Source organism: Anopheles arabiensis, chromosome 2 (genome assembly GCF_016920715.1).
Source record: "Anopheles arabiensis isolate DONGOLA chromosome 2, AaraD3, whole genome shotgun sequence".
NCBI classification, from domain to species: domain Eukaryota; kingdom Metazoa; phylum Arthropoda; class Insecta; order Diptera; family Culicidae; genus Anopheles; species Anopheles arabiensis.
The window spans coordinates 11,560,925-11,580,662 of NC_053517.1; the positions used below are offsets into that span (position 1 = coordinate 11,560,925).

At 50.1% G+C, this 19,738-nt stretch overlaps 1 protein-coding gene across 8 annotated transcripts; it reads right to left on the reverse strand.

Annotated features, from left to right (window-relative positions):
• Nucleotides 1-406: 406 nt before the first annotated feature.
• On the reverse strand, nt 407-18,182 carry LOC120902257 (mucin-19). 8 transcript variants are annotated; one of them, XM_040310910.1, is made up of 12 exons: nt 16,626-17,379; nt 15,558-16,511; nt 11,437-15,482; nt 8,816-8,946; nt 8,098-8,708; nt 5,235-5,740; nt 4,674-5,141; nt 4,388-4,579; nt 3,799-4,312; nt 3,498-3,723; nt 3,219-3,413; nt 407-3,146 (listed from the first exon to the last, which is right to left on the reverse strand). In XM_040310910.1, exons 2-12 carry the CDS (start codon nt 15,750-15,752, stop codon nt 2,737-2,739), a joined length of 7,494 nt encoding a protein of 2,497 aa, XP_040166844.1. In that variant the 5' UTR covers nt 15,753-16,511; nt 16,626-17,379; the 3' UTR covers nt 407-2,736. The 8 variants fall into 8 exon arrangements, with proteins under 8 accessions (XP_040166844.1, XP_040166835.1, XP_040166799.1 ...); XM_040310901.1 differs by having other exon boundaries at nt 15,555-16,511; nt 16,626-17,378; XM_040310865.1 differs by lacking the exon at nt 16,626-17,379 and adding an exon at nt 17,916-18,182 and having other exon boundaries at nt 11,437-16,511.
• Between the last annotated feature and the right edge of the window lie 1,556 nt (nt 18,183-19,738).

Genomic DNA, 19,738 nt, shown 5'->3' on the forward strand with positions numbered 1-19,738 from the left:
GTTACTTGGGTACGGTACGATTTTTCGCAGCCGTCCGTTGTGTTTAGGTTTGCAGATCGATTTCTTCATTGAGGCTGCACGTGTGCCATTTCCCATATTCTCTGTGGTCATCATGGCGGTCAACGTAAAGGCCGTTATTTTTAAACACGAAACATTGACGAATCAAATTTTAAGTCCCGGGTTACCACTAACTTAACGTAATCCCTAATTAAACTGTTTTCCTTCTCAAAATTATTGACACAGCTTAAACGAAATGAAAAAGTAAAATAATTTGAACCATTGAACTACGAATTCACAGTTTACAAATTACAACTAATGTAACACCACATGCGTTTCCCAACTGCAAGCAGACACAACAAGACTACAAAAGTCATCATGATGATACTTTCCTTGATAGTGAATCGGATATTTTTTAAAAAATGTATTCGTCAATATAATGCGCGGATTCCAATAAATTACATGCTATCATTGCGTATCTGTTCATCAAAGTGCATTGATGCTTCTTTTAACCAATGTTACGTCGTGCATATAATGCTCCTTGTAAGCCTCAGCACACTCACTCTCCATTTTCTACAACTTCCCACGTTTTTTTCGTATGCTTTTCTTCCGAACCGCAGTAGCAGCACTTAACAAGTGAATAATAGCTGATGTTTAGATACCTCTGTTTAATCCTACGTTAAGAAACGCTAGCTGATAAATTATTACTTGCACTGTGCGAACATTTCGCACCCAATCGCACAATCTATAATTTGCTCTTAAACTTCTCTTTTCGATGCGCCGAATATGTGCATTTACAATATTACTGGATGTACGCATTAATTTTTTTTTTTTTTTTGACTGGGGGATGTGTGCTCCTCATATATACAATCTCCACCGTCCGAACACTGCCTTCGGAGATGGGATGATTTGATTGCTTTATTCCTATTAACATGATTTTATCTTCTCTCTCGGATGTTCAACAACACAAAGCAGCTTACACATTTACAAGTCTCGCGTGTGCCTCTGTGTGCTCTGGGCTACAAGCATTTCTTCTTACACATCTCTCCTGCTTGGACACCGGCCGCTGTTGTAGATTTGATGCTTTATATCCAGCTTCTACAATGGCCTGGGCGCTTTAGATTTCTAATTTATACAAAAAATAGCGTAATGTGTGCATTGTCACAAAATACAAGTAATAATTGTGTATGTGTGTGTGTTTTTTTTTCTTCAGTTTTTAATTGATTACCATTAACCTACCGGGCCCGTTACAGTAAGCCATTGAAATCGGGAGCGAGATTCCCCAAAACTAACTAGCGAACAAATGCCACCCTGGCCATCGTTTTTTTTTCTTCTACTGGTGGCACACGAAAATGCTCCTCAGCAACAACACGTGTTAGAGGAATGGGAATCCATGCATCGTTTGTTAACACACTTACTCCTGGTTTTGGGCGCAGGGACTGCGAACGCTAACGATATCTGATTGTTTCAACAAGGCTCGAAACGTATTACACAAGCATGTACACACAACTCTCATATATGCGTTTAGTCTTTCTGAATCCATACTATGCACACGGTCGCCTCCACCGTCGCCTGGTGTAGTGGGATTAGTGGCAATGCTGACAAAATAACACATCTAACTAAATCTAAACGAGAGTCTTACAGAAGACGAGATTAGCAAAAGACTTACAAAGAACTAGCAGATCAGGGGTTATATAGCAGCTGTTCTGTATTCTATTTTCCACTGCATGTGGAACTAATAAGTCGGGGAAAGCTTTTTCTCAAGCCCCGTTCAACCTAGAACAAACTTAATCTAAACTCTAGCATTAATGCCGCTGGTGTCTATTGTTCCCTTATCAATCATTCTGCCAGTTTCTGTCGACAAGCCTCACCACATTGGACCACATGGTTATATTCAAAGGGGACGACTGATGAAAGTAGAGTGAATGTTCAAGATGCATTGTGACTTACCAAATTACTTGACCAACTAACTAGCACGAGGCCCACGTACGTAGCGTAACAAAATAAAGTTCTAATGTTGCTCCTAGCTTCATAAAATTATAGTAATAATACTAAACACTAGAGCCAAAGTTAATGAAACAAGCCGTTTTTACATCTCCTCCCGTAATTACGAAACGATACTCCTGGATTAATTGCCTAACGAACATGTTTTACGTAACAAACTATTTTCCTACTGCACATACATGTTGGATAAAACCATTAAAAATAATTAAATGAATTAGTGTCTGCCAGCACACATTCGAGCGGCACTGTGCAATTATTAAACAGTATTTCTTCCCCCCGCCGGGTTGTGTATTTACAAAAAGGTGGTTGAGTTGGCCTGTACATGCTTTGGATTTAAAAAAAGAAGAGAAAATTACGCGTGCAGTACGAAGATTCGGAGCTATTTGCAGGAATCAAAGGAGTAAAAAAAAACAAAACGGAAGCAATAAGCTGCATATAAAAAAAACAAGTCGGATAGCAAACTCAAGTTCAAATTAGTACGATTATTGACTAACATGAATAAAAAAATAAAATGTAACCTCATTATGCGAACCTGTCCCTGTCCTTCCATTGCGCTTCTGGTTTGTTTTGTTTCATTTGACCTAACTTTGCCTCCAACCGATAACATCGTGCCATATCAATAGCATCGTCTTCTTAACATCTTTACCACTCCCCAACCGTACCCACCCAGCTGTGGCATAGCAGTAATAATGTTCGCCTTCACTTTTCATGATGATACCCATCCAAGAATTGTGATTATTGTGGTTTCATGGAAACCACACCGCCGGGACCACTAACAACCGGCGATGGCCTTATCCCACTCACCCCCTGAGTTGTTCCTGACAATAGCTTCCTCGGTTCGGTGTTATTATTATTGTTGTGGTTAAGCATTGCCACATTTTCGCTGTTTCCCTTGGGCGGAACTGGCTGCTGCTGCTGTTGCTGCTGCTGCTGAGATTGTTTTCGCTGCCGCACGCAAGGAACGCAGAGCGTTCGCAGGTGCTCCCGTATGTTCGTAAGCGAGTTTAAGCCGTACTCGTGCGTCCATTCGGCGACCATTGCCAGCTGTTGCCGTTGCTGGGCGGAAAGGTGCGGGTTCGGGTGACCTTCGGGCGTTTGGGCGCCGCATAAACCACAAATGGTGCATATGTTGCAATGCCATCGTCCTGTAGAATAATCGATTGGAAGTGGTTTCGGTTAGGCACAGTCCCATTAACATACACAACCAAAAAGCTTACCTTCGGGTAAATTGCGAAGCCCCTTGCAAGCCAAATGGTATCCTCTGTCACACTGATCACAGTACACCATTTTGCTGTCGATTGCTGCCGGTTGCCGGTTGCATTTCATGCACAGCTTGCACTCCGAGCACTGCCACTTGTACTGCTGCACACGTTTATACATCACCGAAGACATACCGATACAGGACGGATGGGCTATTGGAGGGGGTGGAGCGGAACAGAAAACACACAATCAAACATACTGAGCATATACCCCAGTCATAGCAGTGCAATAATTACCTTTCCGACGGCAACGAGTGCAGCGTACAAACAGTTCCGGTTTACTGTACTTGTTCTTATTCTCCGGACCCATGCAAACGGCGCACAGGAACGGATTCAACGGGGGCCGTTTCACCGGTGTTACAACCGTTTCCTGCATTCGTTTACCACCACCCGCCGAAGGTACCGTACCACCTGTGGCGAGATTATTTTTCTTCTTAACGGCAATCAGCGGAACATCGGAATCCTGCCAAGAACAACAGCACCAGAAACGAATAATTAATGTCATGAGAAAATGCAGACATCATGCAAATGTACTTACATCTGAATCGGTAGGTTCTTTACACACGACAGTGGGAGGTGCTACTACTGGCACACCGGCACTCATCGTTCGACTCGAACGTCTCACGGGGGTAGCGGCAACGGCCGCCGAAGGAACGGCAGGAGTAGATTCCGCCATGTTGCCCTTACCACCATCCGCAGCACTGGGGCGTCCTTTGCGCTTCTGACGACGTAATTCTTTCTTTACGCTCACATTACCGTCACCTTCATTATCGCTCGAGGACGATCCACTGCTCGATGCCGCGCGTCTACTTCGCCCCCCTTCCGCTTCATCGTCGCTGCTGCTGCTGCTGCTGCTGCCGCTGCTTCCACTGCTCGTGTCACTGTCGGTGCTGCTGCTGCTGTCGTCACTATCACTATCGCTGCTGCTACTGCTGCTATCGTCTTGAAGGAGACGCGCCTCTTCAGCCGCCACCAGCTTGCGATAGCGTTCGGACGAAACAATCTCCTGCAACTCGAACGGATCCAGCAGCACTGTGTTGATTGGATAGCACCTGAAAATGGTCCAAACAGTGCATTTAGTTCACTGCACTAGAAAGCATCTACGGATTCCAACGACCAATACTTACGCCAACTCTTCCGGTGTGTAAGTAGTGTAATACTCGCTGAACTGCCCGGGTACAAGCGCCACCGGATAGTTGGTGGGCTGTGCCTTCGGCGTCGTTTGCTGGTGGCCCTCTGGGCGGGTGAGCTCCTGTCGCTTCGGTACCTGCACCACGTACGTTTGCAGATCCATGCACGCTCGCCTCGATTCTCGCCGTCTGTCGGTAAGCAAGCACAAGAGCATTATGTCAATAGAAATAAAAAGAAAGCAATAGTAAAAAGGCTTTCGTTTCAACGGGCCAATATACTCACTCTTTGTTAAAGCTACAGTTCCAATTAGCAGCCGATTCGATCGCCTTTTCCTTCGCCAGCTGTGCGCGATCCACTGGTGCAGCGGCGACCACCGCACTGATCGCTTCCTGCTGCTGCCGCTGCCGGTTGCTCAGCTCGCGGAAATGCTTTTCGCGCGTGTACCGCGTGTACTCTTCGTACTTGTCCGGATAGTCGGCGCACATGATGTCCAGTATTTCCGAGGCGTACACGGCCGTCAGCCCCAGATCGCACATCTTCTCCGAGGCGAGCCCCTGCTCGAGGATGAAGTTGCGCTCCTCCATGTCCACCGGGCGCCGCATCAGGTCCGGGTACTTGCGCTTGAAGCTCTTCACGCCCAAATACTCCGCGATCTGTTCCTGTATCATGAACGTGTCGGCACCCCGCGTGCCCGGGCTGGGCGGCGGCCACTCGTACTCGGCCAGCAGGTCCACCGTAAACTGAGCACGACTGCAGGGGGGAAAAAGGGAAAAATCATGAGCGGTAAGTAAATGTTGTCACAATTCTAGAGTGGAGCTGGTGAAAAAAAAACTGTTCACTTACTGAGCATCGAGCACCTCCATTTTGCCCTTGTTTGGCCGCCGACTGCTACTGCTGTTGCTGTTGCCGGCGGACGTCACACCCGAGATGGCTTCCTTTGGTGCCTCCGAAACGTTTGCCTCCGCCGTACCCAGTTCTGCCCCCGGCTTTCCGTCCGCCGGGGCACCCGTTGCCGCACTCGGTAACGTTTGGTTGGTAGCATCCAGCGTAACGCTGGTGCTGCTCAGGTACGAGCTTTGGGATTCTTCGTTCTGCTGCAAACACCCGTCACCGGTGCTGAGCAGCCGCACGGGGGTGGTGAAGTTAAAGTCTCCGCTCATGCGGGTATCCTCCTCGAACACCTGCAGCCCACCGGGCGTGCCGCCGGTACCATCCACGGTTGGCGTCGTGCGCGAAGGCGTGACGCCAGCAGACGGCGTGTTTTCCGCGCTCGATGGCGGTGTGTTGGTTTTGATCTCATTTTTCGGCGTTTTCAGTGCACGCATATGCAGCTTCGGTCGGTTGGGATCCTGCAAAGAAAACAGAAAGAAAAAAAACATAAAATTTATTTCAATACATTTGTGTCAAGACGACTCTCGTTTACGCGAAAGCAGTAGAATACACCCTTGATGTGGAATGCTTCACACACCCCAGTATAAACACAGCGAACGCACGAATAGAGGCGCACGATTTACATGTGTGTTGGTATTTACTTCCCACCAACCACCCCTATTATCTCACACTCGTTCCATTGCGCTGTGTGTTGGTTTGGGGGGACAGACCGGAGCAGAGCGGCAGACTGGTGTGGCAAGATTGCGTTGAAAATCACAATTGCACTTCCCTTTCCCGTGTGTCATACTTCCTCTTCCTTCCGACTCCCCGTGCCCATACCGGCCATCACATGGGCCAATGCAACGAAACTCGTTTCTTGACACACTAACGCACACACGACGCCACGAGACTCACACAAAAGCAACACACACACGCACCCCATTGCTAGAAAGCTAGAATGGATTGAACTATGTTGCATTCGTCGCATCGACCATATGTAATGGCAAAGGGGCGCATACATAGACGTAAACTGTGGAAAGCATGTGCAACGAGCAGGTGCTCGCGGAAGGAGGCGCTCGAACCTTTACCACTAAAACTATAAGGTTTTCCTTCATCGCTTACCGTTTTTCTGTAAGCAATAATCCCATGTCGGCTACAATGAATGTCATACAAAAATCATCATTTGTTTGTACCTATGGCGCTTCCGGAACATTAACATCAAATTGTTACTAATACGAACTAACACAACCACCAAAGCAGCAGCTCATTCATTATCACTCTAAGTTGCACAGACACAGACACACACATATATTGGCAAGCAATTGCGCGAGTCAGCACACCACCTGGCGTGTGTTGTGTCTGGGGGAAGGGGAGACTGACTGCTGGCTCCACTCGCTCCGTATTTTTTTTTATGAAACTCCGACGGTTGTGCAAATGGCAATCGCCTTTCCAACACACAAGGGTGATGATGTAATTTGATCGATTCCCAGCCAGTCTTCAAAAGTACAACTGCTGAGCAACGTCTTCGCCTTTGACGTGCACCATCATCATCATCATTCCATGTAGGAAAGTCACGTAAAAAATATTTCCATAAATTGCAACCAATACACACTCGGTTTGTGTAGTAGAGACGATCGATAGCAATCAATAAAGCAAAGCGCAATGCAAACATTATACTGTCGACCAAACTGTCTCCCCCTGTATGTGTTGAAAGTGGATATAAATTAGTTGTTATGTTGTTTTTTTTTTCTTGTCTAAGTTCGATTTGTTTCAAGGGGCATTACACCACATGTACAAGCACCCCCGGGGGCGCACGGGGTACGATGATTTAGACAAGCCTCTCTCGGTGTCTATTTCAAGCTGGAACGCCCGACCGCAAAGATGCGTTCACCAACAGCCTCTCCTAACCTTCAAGCTCTCTCTCTCTTTTTCTTTTTCTGAATCTCTCTCTTTCTAGCGTGCGTTAGGTTAATGCACCCCGACATAACCAACACCAATGCAGCAGGAAAATAAGCGCCCCCCAGCAAGGAAGGTTTTCCATTTTCCATCATTGTTTTCCCCTCTGTGTGTGAAGCTATTTCTGGCCAGCACGCTTCAAGCACACTCACTCCCGCACGCCCCGCTTAAAAGACACTGCTGCATCCTTTTCCATTTGACAATCTCTTTCTAAATACGGAATATAATTGAGGTGAAGAAGCTATGGATTCGCATTTATGGACTGCTGTCTTTTAACTGTGTAATCCGTGTTACATACCAAAATGGAAACCAAAAAAAAAAAACTACAACAAAACCGCCCGATTATCATCACGACTGGTGATGTATGCTACAGGTCAATGCGTTCATTTGCCCGATTCGTCAGCAGTGTGGCGGCTGCAGCCAGCCGCGGCCAGAAAGCCGAGCATTTTCCGAGTCCATCATCGCGGCTTTGGGACAAACGTCGGGCAACAAACCACTCGTACGCGATACCGCGCCGACGATCTGCGAGAAATGTCGACGACCGTACAACACGAGCGTCGAACCGCAACCGGCCATCTCACCCGGGGCTCGGTGTACTCGGTTTCGGAGAATCCACACCGCAACGATGACAGGCAGAGAGCACACACACGATGCGGTTTCGCGTTCGTCTAGCTTTCGTGTGCTACTACCAGGCAAACATAAATTCCCGAAGGAAACCCCAAATGTGTACACCAACCACCACTACCACCCATCCTATCGCCCTTCTACCACGCGCGCTCGGCTTGATTTCAAATCCACTCGAAGCTAGCCGGCGGAGGGTGAGTTGGTGCCTTCGGTTTTTGCATGCGCCGAAATCAACAAATTCGTCCCAACAACTTACCAAACCTCCCGCCATCGGTGTCATGAAGATGGCGTTGTTCTTGCTGTCACCGGGTACGGTTGGTCCCGAATGTAACTCGCTGGCAGCATTACCGCCACCACCACCAACACCAAGCAGCATCGGCGACTCCAGCTCCAGAGCCTTCCGTCCCCGGCCTGCTTTAGCGCTTCCTCGTACCCCTTTCCGTCTGCTCACCATACCACTGGTGCCGCGCGTCCCTCGTCCACGGCCTCTCGGTTTTGGCGTCACGTCCACCATAGCAGCGCCTACCGGCGAAAGTGGCATCTGCTGTTGCAGTAGCTGCTCCTGTTGCTGCTGCAGCGCATCGAGCAGCTGGCTCTTTGCCGCCTCCTCCGCTGCCGTTAAATCCGCAAACGAACCAACGAGATCGGCCGGTGGTGTGGCACTAGCAGCGGCCAGCATTGCTGCCATTGCTGCCTTTGCCGCCCCACGACCGCCCCTGGGTGTGCGGGGTCCTCGCGAACCGGCGCCCCGTCTGCCGCCCCGCGAGCGTGCACTACCACCAGCACCGCGGGGCGTTTGAAGGTGACCGAACAACAGCTGAAAGCCTTGCATTGCATCCGCGGAAGGATCGTGGCTGTTTGGCGTGCCTATTACAGAGAAAGAAAGAAAGAGAGAGAGAGGAAAAGTATGAAAAAAGGGAGGTAAATCAATCTGTAAAACATATTATGCTCTGGGGGTACAAATTACAACATACCGATAAACAATGGATCTACATTTCCATCGACAGGTGATGCTCCAGCTATGGGCGTCCCGCCAAACATACTGGCTGCACCGTCCGCCAAACTCAGCTTTCCTCGACCTCTGCCTCGCCCACGTCCTCTTGTCCTGTGTGAAGAAAATGTAAAAAAAATGAAGACCTTTAGTAAACAATTTGCGACAGCTATGTTTTATTGCTAAAAAATCCTAATAATTACGTCCAGGAAAATGTTAACTTTTATGTGTAATTTTTCTCGCTCTTTTTATCGTTTTACCAAACAGCAACAAAAAAAACCCGCAGAGGCACGGCACAACATATCATGCAACATACCGTTTAGCTCCCTTATCGCAGCATCCTTTCCGCTCTCTCTCGTGCAGAGTTCTCACACAATCTGTATTCCTTCACCCCCTTTTACACAGGAAGAGTAGGCATTGGAAAAATTGCAACACAAAAAGAAGGGCGATGATGGGTGATGAAAGTCGAGAAGTGAACCGACTGCATGTAAACCGGATGGAATCGAGGCGCCGCGCTCCGAAAAGGCAGCGAGGGACAGAGGCAAACAAAAAACGACCGATTGGAAGAACCCACACTACCACCACCAACACCGCCGCCAACGGACCAGCGGGCGGGCAGCCGGGCCCACCGTGTTGATGCCAAGGACATCTACCGATGCGAGCACGCTCAAGCGTCTCGTCAGCTGATGCGTCGGAAATGACCGGGACGCGCGCGTGCTTACGCTCTCTCTCTCTCTCGCTCTCGTGTTGCGTTCACTCTCTTGCTTCTTGCGTTGTTTTTTTTTACGTCTGCTGTTGCATAGAAAACCCCCGCCGGTGACAGAGTTCACCGGCGCAGACACGGGCTTTACTCGAATGCTGGTCAGAGGCAAATCGGCGTCGCTATTCGTCGTTCCTCCTCCACCACGCACGCTTCGTCGCTCTCACGAAAAATCACGCGGTTACTTCTGTCGGTCGACCGCCTTCTCCTCGCACGTGTGCCCGGTGCTGACGGAATAGTTTTACTCACAATAATGCACAAGTGCTGGAATTACTGCTGGGCTCTTGACTTTAGGCGAGTAAAACGGGTTTCAACCGGGTTGCAGTTGTCGTTCAAAATAAAATAAAATGCCATGCGTTATAGAAAGGGTTTCGTTACTTTGAAAAGCAAAGATCGGAAAACGATTATTCGTCTACAAATCATTCTAATCTGACAATAGAAAAAAATCATCTCGGAAAATCTCTCGTTCCAGGATAAGGTTTTCAGCTGTCTCCGTAGGTTAAGTGACACAGAAGATGTACTCGTCATACGATTGACACGCAAAATGCGTGAAATTTGCAATTCATGTTTTGGGCATTGGGCAAATTTAACTCCTATTTTTGGAACTATTAAATCCTATTTCTTTATATATTCCCCATTTTAATCAATTTAAAAACGTTACCCCTACACGTAATTGGAAAACATTTGCTTTTTTTGGAAGAAAAACTGTAATAGGTGACACATTTATCACCGAAACTGTTAATAATTCAACGTAATTAATCTACCACATTTACTGTTACAAAATAATCTTCAATATACACACCAACACTCAGAGGGAAACAAAAAATACCTTTGCTCTTAATTCGCACGAACGGGCTAAAACGGAAGTAGCATGGATTGCACACGATATCCAACAAAAGCTTCCCCCCTCCCCCCCCCCCCCCCCGTCATCACGCCAGCAGGAGAGTCACGATTCTGCTGCAACCACAACCCATCGCACCAAACAACAACCACGAGAGCACACCAACCGTGCCCCGAGAAGAGAAGTGCGCGAGAGGAAAGAAAAGAAAGAGAGAGAGAGCGAGAGAGAGCGACCCCCAGCAGCGCGAGTACGATGATACGAGTACGCGTACACCCCGTACACATGCATGTGAGATAGTAGTATGCGGTGATGCGGAGCGGTGCCCAGGGACGACGCACACCGGCTGCTGCTGGCTGGTTCGCTGCCTTAGCCTAACGCTGGGCTGCCTCCTAAACTCTGACGCGGCAAGGTGAAAATTTGTTATGAAAGGAAGCAGCAAAACGGAATCGGAAAAAAACATCATCGCTCCCCCCCTTCCGCCCGGAGGAGATTCAAAATAGGCGGGCGCGCGCGCATCGCCCCAGCAGAAAGCAGCAGCAGCAGCATTCGATTACTAGACACGCACGGGCGTTGGGCGTAGTAAAGGGTGGGGGGTTTGGAAAGAACCGGTAGAGATCGGTCGCTACCGGGGAGGTCAAGGAAGCGTGTAATGTGCGTGTGTGTGTATATGTGGGACAGAAGTTGTTTTGTTTGGTAGTGTCTCGGGCGCTGATAGAAATACGCGACACGATTCACCGGTACTAAGTGTCAAATTTGTTGGGAGGAATCGAGCCGGAGTAATACGCAAAGCAAAGCGTTTGCTGCGTTATCGTAGCCCGCAAAAAAGAAACGATTTGTAGTACTGTCTTATTTTGCGCAAACATTCATCTTATCTTGACGGAGCACCGTAAAGAGATATTCTTTCAGATATGTTGAGGGAAGAGTACGTGAACACGAGCAGAAGGGTTTGACACATACGTTTAGCCTTAGTTTAAAGATTTACGTTACATTGCTCGACACTTACCTTGGCGTCCGTGCCGGCGTCCTGGGCAGTGGCATTATACCTTCCATCAACTGCTGCGCGCCAAGCAACGCCCGATCCTCCGGTCGTAGCAGTGCGGGACCGCCATCGGCGCCTCCCATCATTGCCATCGCCAGCAGCACGTTGTTGTCGTTGGTGCTACCGTCCACTGAGTTGCTGTTCCCGCCGCCGTTCGTTTCCGTCGCGACATCGACGGATTGTTTCTTGGGGCGCCCGCGCGGCCTCTTGGAAGGCGTAGCCCCACCACCGCACTCGCCGTCCGTGCGCGCCTCGTCCACGCCCGAGTCCCGGTCCTGGTGCTTGTTGCTGAGTGCATCCTTCAGCAGCTGCCCAGCGCCACGGCGCGTACTCATGCGCACTCCGGCAGCCGGCGTCCGGCCGCTCGCCACTCCCGCCGGCGTCGCCAAAGCCGGTGCCGCGACGGAGCTGCTAACCGAGCTGGTGACGCTGCCGATCGAACTGTTGCTGGCGGTGCCATTCTTCTCGACCTCGCCACCGCCACCGCCAGCCATCGGGACGCTGCTGTAGAAGCTACTGCCCCCTCCGCTCAGCGATGCAGCCGATGGTTTCGAACCGCCGCGCAGCAGACTTTCAAGCGTTAAGCTTTCACGCAGCCCGGCCGCGGAGGAGGATGTCGGTGCGTTCGAGTTCAGTGCGCGCGCCGGCTCATCTACTATCATGCAGTCGGAGCTGGAGCCTTCCTCGGGATCGTCTTGTGCCAGCAGCCCCAGCAGCTGCGATACGGCAGCACTAGCATCCAGCTCCTGCTGTCTCGCTGCAGCAGCTGCTGCGGCAGCGGCGGCGGCGGCGGCTGATCCAGCAGCACCGCGACCCCTTCGCGATTGCCGAGCAGCACCGCGTGGTGTCCCTCGCGTGCGTCTCGATCTGGGGGACGGCGCGGCAACAGCGCCACCGTCGGCAAGCAACGATGCGGGGTACATTCGTTCGGCCAGCTCCCTATCGTTGAGGGCCAACGGATCACCGGCGGACGGGTGGGGGGCTCGTACAGTGGCAAACTTTTCCCTAGCACCACCCTCCTGCCTCGGCGCTTCGTTCTCCGACTTACTGTCGTCGTCTATCACAATCACATCGGCCACGGCACTGTTCGACATTGTGGCGCCGGTTGCGACCGTTGGTTGCCGCCGGCCCAGTTCCGCGTTTGGTGCTGTCTGTAGCTGATATTGGTGCTGCGATTGAAGCATCGACTGGCGCAGCAGGCCCTTCTGCTGCTCCAGTGCGTCCTGCATCTGCTGGGACAGCTTCAGCTGCGTGTGATCGAGCTTGCTCTTCTTCACCTCGGGCGACCCGGGTTCGCCCTGATCACCGCCACCACCGGAGGACGGCGAGGCAGGATCCGACCCGGCGGACGATGATGTGGCCGATGCCGAAACGGAGGTCGACGACGCGCACGATACCGACGAGGATGAGCCAGACGAGGAGAGCGTTGCGGTGCCTCCCATCGCACTAGCGGCCGGTCGTTTCAGCTCGTTCGCTAGTATGGAAATGCTGCCGCCCGCTGGAGCTACACTCGTTGGCTGTGCAGCGTCCAGTGCGGCACCTTCCAGCTGTTCCGCGCTTGTCGTCGATGTCGTCGTCGACGAGGAGCCTTTGTTAATTTTTAAAATAATTCTCGGCGAATCCGTCCCATCGGGCATACCGGCAGCGGCACTGTTCGTCGGCGAGTGGCCGGTATTGTTGGCCAGCGGCGGATGACGCTCGACCGGACTGCCTGCAGCATCGTCCTGCGGTTTCGGGATCGGTTTCAAGGTCACCTTGGGCGTGGATAAGATTTCCGTCTCCTGGCCACGCGGATTGGCTAGCGTTTTGATTGTCACCTTCGGTATGACGATCGGTTTATGCGAATCGTCACACGAAGGCGGAGTCGAATCACCATCGTCTGACGTCAGCAGCGAGCGGTCCGTGGCATGCACTGTGCCAGACATCAGTTCCGCGTTTGTTTGGGGAGGAGGAGGCAGAATCGGTTTGATGTTAAGCCTTGTGACAACCGCGGCACCACCAGCCGCTGCGGATGAAGTGGGCGACCCGGCCAGTGCTGTGCTCGCCGAGTGTCCCGCAGGGTTAGTTTCGTGCTGCTGCTGCTGGTGTGGAGCTGAAGAAGGTACCTTGATTGTCATTCTCAGTGCCGTCGTCGGGGAGGTCGTTACCGCGGCCGACGTCGGTGCCGACGAGCACGATGAAATGGGCGATGATTCGAGAGAGTTAATACTGGTCTCACTGGAACTGCTGCTGTCCTCACCGGATTGCTTCGCCGGTGGCAGAATCGGTTTAATCGTCAGCTTCGGTACAGTGGGTGGCAATTCCGCCGTTCCGGCACTACTGCTGCCTTCCGCGGAACAGTTTTGGGTGGTCTCCTTCGGCGGCATCGGCTTGATCGTCAGCTTTGGGATCGAGCTAGAGCTGATGTTGGAGTGCTGATCGCTCGGGGAAGCCGGTTGCTGGGATTGGTGTTGCTGCAGCAGTTGAGAAACGCCTGGCGCACCGCCCGCCCCAACCGAATGGTGCTGCAGCTGCTCGCCGGAACAGCCGACCACGGAAGGAAGCAGCTTGGGCGAGAAGCTATTGCTCGTCGAAGACACCATCGAAACGTCGCTCGTTTCCGCCACCGTGCCGAGGCCAGTGGTCTTGATCGTTAGCTTTGGCAGCTTCGGTGGCTCCGGGAGTGGTTTGATGGTAACTTTGACGCCCTCCAAGCTGGTCAGCACCGGGGAAGACCCGAGTGTAGCAGAGGTGCTACAGTTCGCACCGGCCGACAGGGAGCTATTAACCGCAGTCGTTGTTCCGTCCTGCTGGTTCGTCTTTATGTGCAGCTTTGGAATCGGGCCACCGGGGACGCCTGCCTCAACACCGTCCGCTGCCTCCTTCACGCGCAAACTGTTGTGATGGTGGTGATGGTGATGATGATGCGGATGGTGGTTGTCCATCTTAATCGTTAGCTTCGGAACTAGCGGCGTTGGCGAGCCGGTTCCACTGCTCTCCCCCCGGCTCTCCCCGACCGAGGGTAGTCCATCGCTGGGGTAGGTCGCTGTGTCCAGCGGACTCTGCTGTTGGTGATGATGATGATGATGGTTGTGGTTATTAACGCCACGTATCGTTAGCTTAGGCACAATGTGTGGTTCCACCGCTCCGTCCCGGCCGTGGCTTGCCTCCAGCGAGGAAGCGGAACCCTTGATGAGTAACTTAGGAATAATATGCATTTGCTCTACTGTGGCCGCCGCCGCCGCCGCCGTACCCGTCGCCGACGATGATCCTTCCGTAGCGGTCGGCTCGTCGGCCGGATTGATGATCGGTTTAATGGTAAGCTTTGGAATGCTGCTATACGCAGGTAAAACCGCACTGTAGCCGACACAATTGTTTCCGTGATGCTCGGTACCGGTCAGCGTGGCGGACGATCCGGCCGACGATGACGCTGCCGCTGCTAGCCCGCTGATCGACGGGTTTTCTGCCACCATGGACGGCGGTGGCTTCGGAGGCTTAATGGTGATCTTGGGCGAACCGGGCACGTCCCGGATCGTGGGTGACAGCTGCTGAAAGTGATCCGGCCCACCGGAGCCGGCGGCACCGGACGTTAGCTTGATGACTGTCCGGATCGGTTCCCGGTCGCGGGCAAGGTTAATTTTTAACGGTTCCACCTTCCGCTCGGTGGACGGTACGACCACGCAGTCGCTGTCGTCCTCGCCCGATTCGACCTCCCCGAGCGGTGCTGCCGACGGAGCTGCCCGGTGATGAGATTCCTGAGGATCGCGCATGACGCTATTGCTACCGCTGCCGCTGCTCGTGCTATGATCAATCACTTGCTTCACGCTGTCTGTGTGTGGCGCTGCGTTCAGTAGCGATCCGTCCGGTGCGAGCACACCGTTACCTTCCGTTAAAGCGCGCGGTTCGGAATGCTCCACATACTGTGCGCTGGTCGCGTTCGGTGCTGCAGCATGGAGGGAGGACCCTGGTGGCCACGCAGGCGATTTCCTGTCGACGGTTGCTCGGTGTGTGCTAATAATCGCGTGGTGTTGCTGTTGAAAAGAACCATCCATTACAATCGCATTAGCATCGTGCTTAAGATTCGCTTCGCTGTATGATCGTACTACCGTTGCCCATTCGTCGGGCTGCTGTTGCTGCTGGTTGTCTAGGTAATGTACTGGTTGCTTTGGGATGCTAATAGAAGTCGCTAGTAGTGCACTGTCCCCAACAACACTGGCTACTTGTTGCGTCCGCTCGTCCGACACTTCGCGCTGAATCCTTCGTCCATCAAATGCTGCCAGATCGTTGTCGCCACTGCTCATCTCTTCCTAGCTGGACGGCGCGCTAGCGACGAATGTTAAATGCTGCCTTGTCGTGTGGTTGTCGCTCGTGGCGTGATAGTACAACTAGCAGGTCTCGGTACCCAAGCTTCCAAGAGGACGAAAAATGCTTGACGATGGACGCTTCCATTGCTTGCCGATGACGTTTGCCACCAAAAGCAACCGCATTGCCCCGCGCGGTTCGTCTACAGACAAGTGAATGTCCTTGCGAGAGATTGCTGCATATCGTCACACACTTTCCAACCAATCAATCACTTGCACGCACACACACACACACACACACTGGCGCAATACAATTCACACAATGCTTACGTCGTGGGGGAGGAATGCTTAGCTCTTGCTTTCATACTCTTAGGCACTTTTAACGCGAGATTGCGGAATATAAACAAGGACCTTTTGTCCGTTCCGGCACAAAAACACACAAACACACACACACACACACACACACACACAGAAAAGCGTCACGCGCGTCTCCCCTTCCCAACGAGTTTGCACACTTCTGGTTTCTTCCGTTTTCTTTTCTTTTTTTCACACTGAACACTCCATAGACATCTTCATCATCACGACACTACTACACCACCCGCACACCCGCCGGGGATCGATCGGTCTTTTTGCCTTTATTTTGGGGAAAAATTGCACATCGAAGGTTTACAGCTCCGCAGGGGTGCAACGGTAAGCGCATCAATCCGGCACAGCTCTACACCACCTGCGTGTGTGTATGTGCATATGGAGAGGTCATCACTGTGAATGGGAAGAAAAGGGAAATTATTAGCGATTTCTTGCGTGCCAATTGCGCTACGTTTCACCACCATCCCCCCCACGCATTCCTTCAACTCTACAACCGTTTTGGCCGACCCGCTCTCATCACCACACAATGTCCGCACTACACTGGCTGCTTTATTTTCCTGGACCAGCCAAATCCGAAGCAATGGGTAATAGTAGAAAGAAAAAACACACCGTTCCACCTGAAACAGTACAACGCGCTCTGCCTTTGAGACACGATACGCACGCACACACTCACTCTCACACACACACACACACACACACCCACAGTCAAGCATATGTGTATACACACATGCAATACACCACACACTCGGGCACACAATTGATCAGCAAATAACGCACTCTACTATTATATTGATTAATGTTTCGCTGTCACTTTTTCCCCGTTTTCCCGTGCGGATAAAGCTGGCCGTCGCTTGGTTCGCGGGTCCGCTACGTCGGCGTTACCACACCAAATAATGCAGGTTGCTGCTGCCGCTGGGCTAACGTTGTCGAACATGGATCGGACGAGTACCGCAACCCCACAGCTGCTGTGCTTGTTGGCTGGGGCAAGCTGCTGTTTGCTTGCGTATGTCGACGACCATTTTCTTTCTGCAGTTCAACCCTCGAACACACCAGCAAAAAACCAACCAACACACCACCAAAAAACCAACACACTGACAGCGCGACAGGCGGGGTTGCTGCTACCTGGTTGAATACTTCACTTCTCGGAACCCGCTTGAACGCAACCTAACAGACAGACAGTGGCCAATTGGCCCTCCTTGGGAAAAAATGGGCCCGATTTTATACCCGATTTTTGGCGCATCGATGCTGGTACTAGGAAAATGCGTTTTTTTTTGGCGTACAAAATAAAACGAATCGCTCTATGAGAAGCCACTCAACCGAATGGTGCGAAAACACATGCGTGTCTACGTACGTAGCCCAACACGGCTTTACTTCTTCCCGTCTTCAATGTTCCCTACACACAGAGAAACTGCCTCCACTCAATACAGCACAAATACACACACACACACGCACACCCACTAGCGAGGGATGGGCTAGGGAGAAATCGGCGAAAATCACTCGAATTGCTCAAATGTCGCACAAAGGATCTTACAAAAGAAAAGACAACAAGCACACCGAAAGAAGGTCGTGGGGATGAATGAATCGCAAAGCGATGCCCTCGATACTTCCGAAGGCACGCACACAAACGCGCGCGCTGACGTTAAGGGAAGGCGCGCTACTCACACGCGCACCGATACAGCCAACCAAGCACACCACACAGCACTGCCTCGGCACGGTCGTCGGCTTTGTTGCTATTGTTTCACCAAGCAATTCGAACTGCACGCACGATACCCGGAAAAGAGCGGTCTTTATATTTACCATGTATCCAAATTCCAGTAGGCGACACCTTTCTTCATCCACTTTACGACCTGGTTTGCGCGCTAACTCTCACTTCTTGATCTTCTTACGGTGCGTTGTATGATTGTCCGATTTGTTTGCAAGGATGCTCTATGCGAGTTTAATGATAGTTGCACTGAACTACACTTTTCTAAGCCTCCAACAAGCTAGGAACATGTAGCGCCGTACGGTGAATTCGGCTTTCTTTTCTTCTTCTGTTTCGTGAATGTTGTGCTTCTCTTCATGATCCTACCGCGCTTGGAAAACGTTTGCTGTTTGACGTTTGTTCCGTTTATTGTGCGTCGTTCAGGGCTTCATAACTTGCGTTTTAACGGATTCCACAAAAAGCCATTCTAAGGGCGGTGGCAACGCTCATCGGATGCGATTTTATCGGATGAGATTTATATGGGATTTGACAGATAACGTCGGACGTGCGATTTCGTCGCCCGACGTTATCTGTCAAATCCCATATAAAAATTTGACAGGCCGTCCGATAAAATCGCATGCGAAAAAGCGTTGCCACCACCCTAAATGCGGATTTTTATAAGGACTCCTGAAGACAGATTTTGTAAATATTCCGCAAAATAAAACTTTAATTTTGTCCTTTGCTAATTACCGATACGGTGCCAAATGGCCTTATCGTTCGTCTTAAGGTGGATTAAATAGATCAGGTGATGAAAAGCGCCTTTGGGCGATCGCCATAGTTGAGGGACCTTGCGTCATTTTAAAAGCGTTAACCACTGGGGCCCGCACACAAATTATAGCAATAAAAACAGATTTCTTGGTTATCCCAAGTAGCACAATCCTGTTAAGAAACCGTTAAAAGTATGCCTAAAAGTATTACTTTTAGCTTTCCATACAGCAGTAATTCTAGGGCTTAAAACACTGCGTAACGCTTTCCTCGCTTCGTCAATGTTTCGTTAAATCTTAAAATTTAACCGGTATTTTTAACGAAAAAGATCAAAATTAACGAAAAAATCGACAGAGATGTCTATATTTTTCTTTCTCTTTCGTTAGGGACATGCAAGGTCTTCGTTAAGCTCAATGTGCTTATGTTTTCGTGAAATAAATTAATAAATAAAACACTTATTCGTTTATTGAATAACACAATTTCACTTGGTAACCGCATTACACAATTTTCTTTCATTACGCGGATTTCGTCAATCTTCATCGTGGAGGTCAGCTGCTGCCGTGTACGGAAAACATGATGTCCAAACGCTATCCGAATCGAAAATGCTGCGAAATATAAAACTTATGTAGCTCATGTGAAGAGAATGGTAATATCGATACACTGACCTGTTGTAAAAGCACGATGATACACAAATTAAACAATAGCTGATAGAAATTGTCGCAGACGCTTGGTTTTGTTGCCATCTACACACAAGCTATACACACGAAGCTTGACGAACTTTTTGACATAAGAAATGGAGGCGCCATGTACGTGACCATGTACAGTATGTCTCAAAAATTATCGTCATCAAGAGCATATTATTTTGCCCAAGAAAATAAATATTTTTATGAAGATTTTTCTCATTTGCCAATATTGCATACCCTTTATCAAACTCTTCACATGTATTATTTAAAAACTATGAATTTTTTTTATTCTTAAATTCTTTTTTTATTATAACAGCAGATTGAAATAGAGGAATAAAAGAAAACACATAGTTTTCGTACAGTTAAACAAAACAAATATTTTGGTGTGAAAATAAATACGCATTATTATATAAATAATAATGAAAAATGATTTTTCGAATATTGAATAAATTGGAAATGGTGTAGATAAAATTTGAAAAACACTGTGTGTT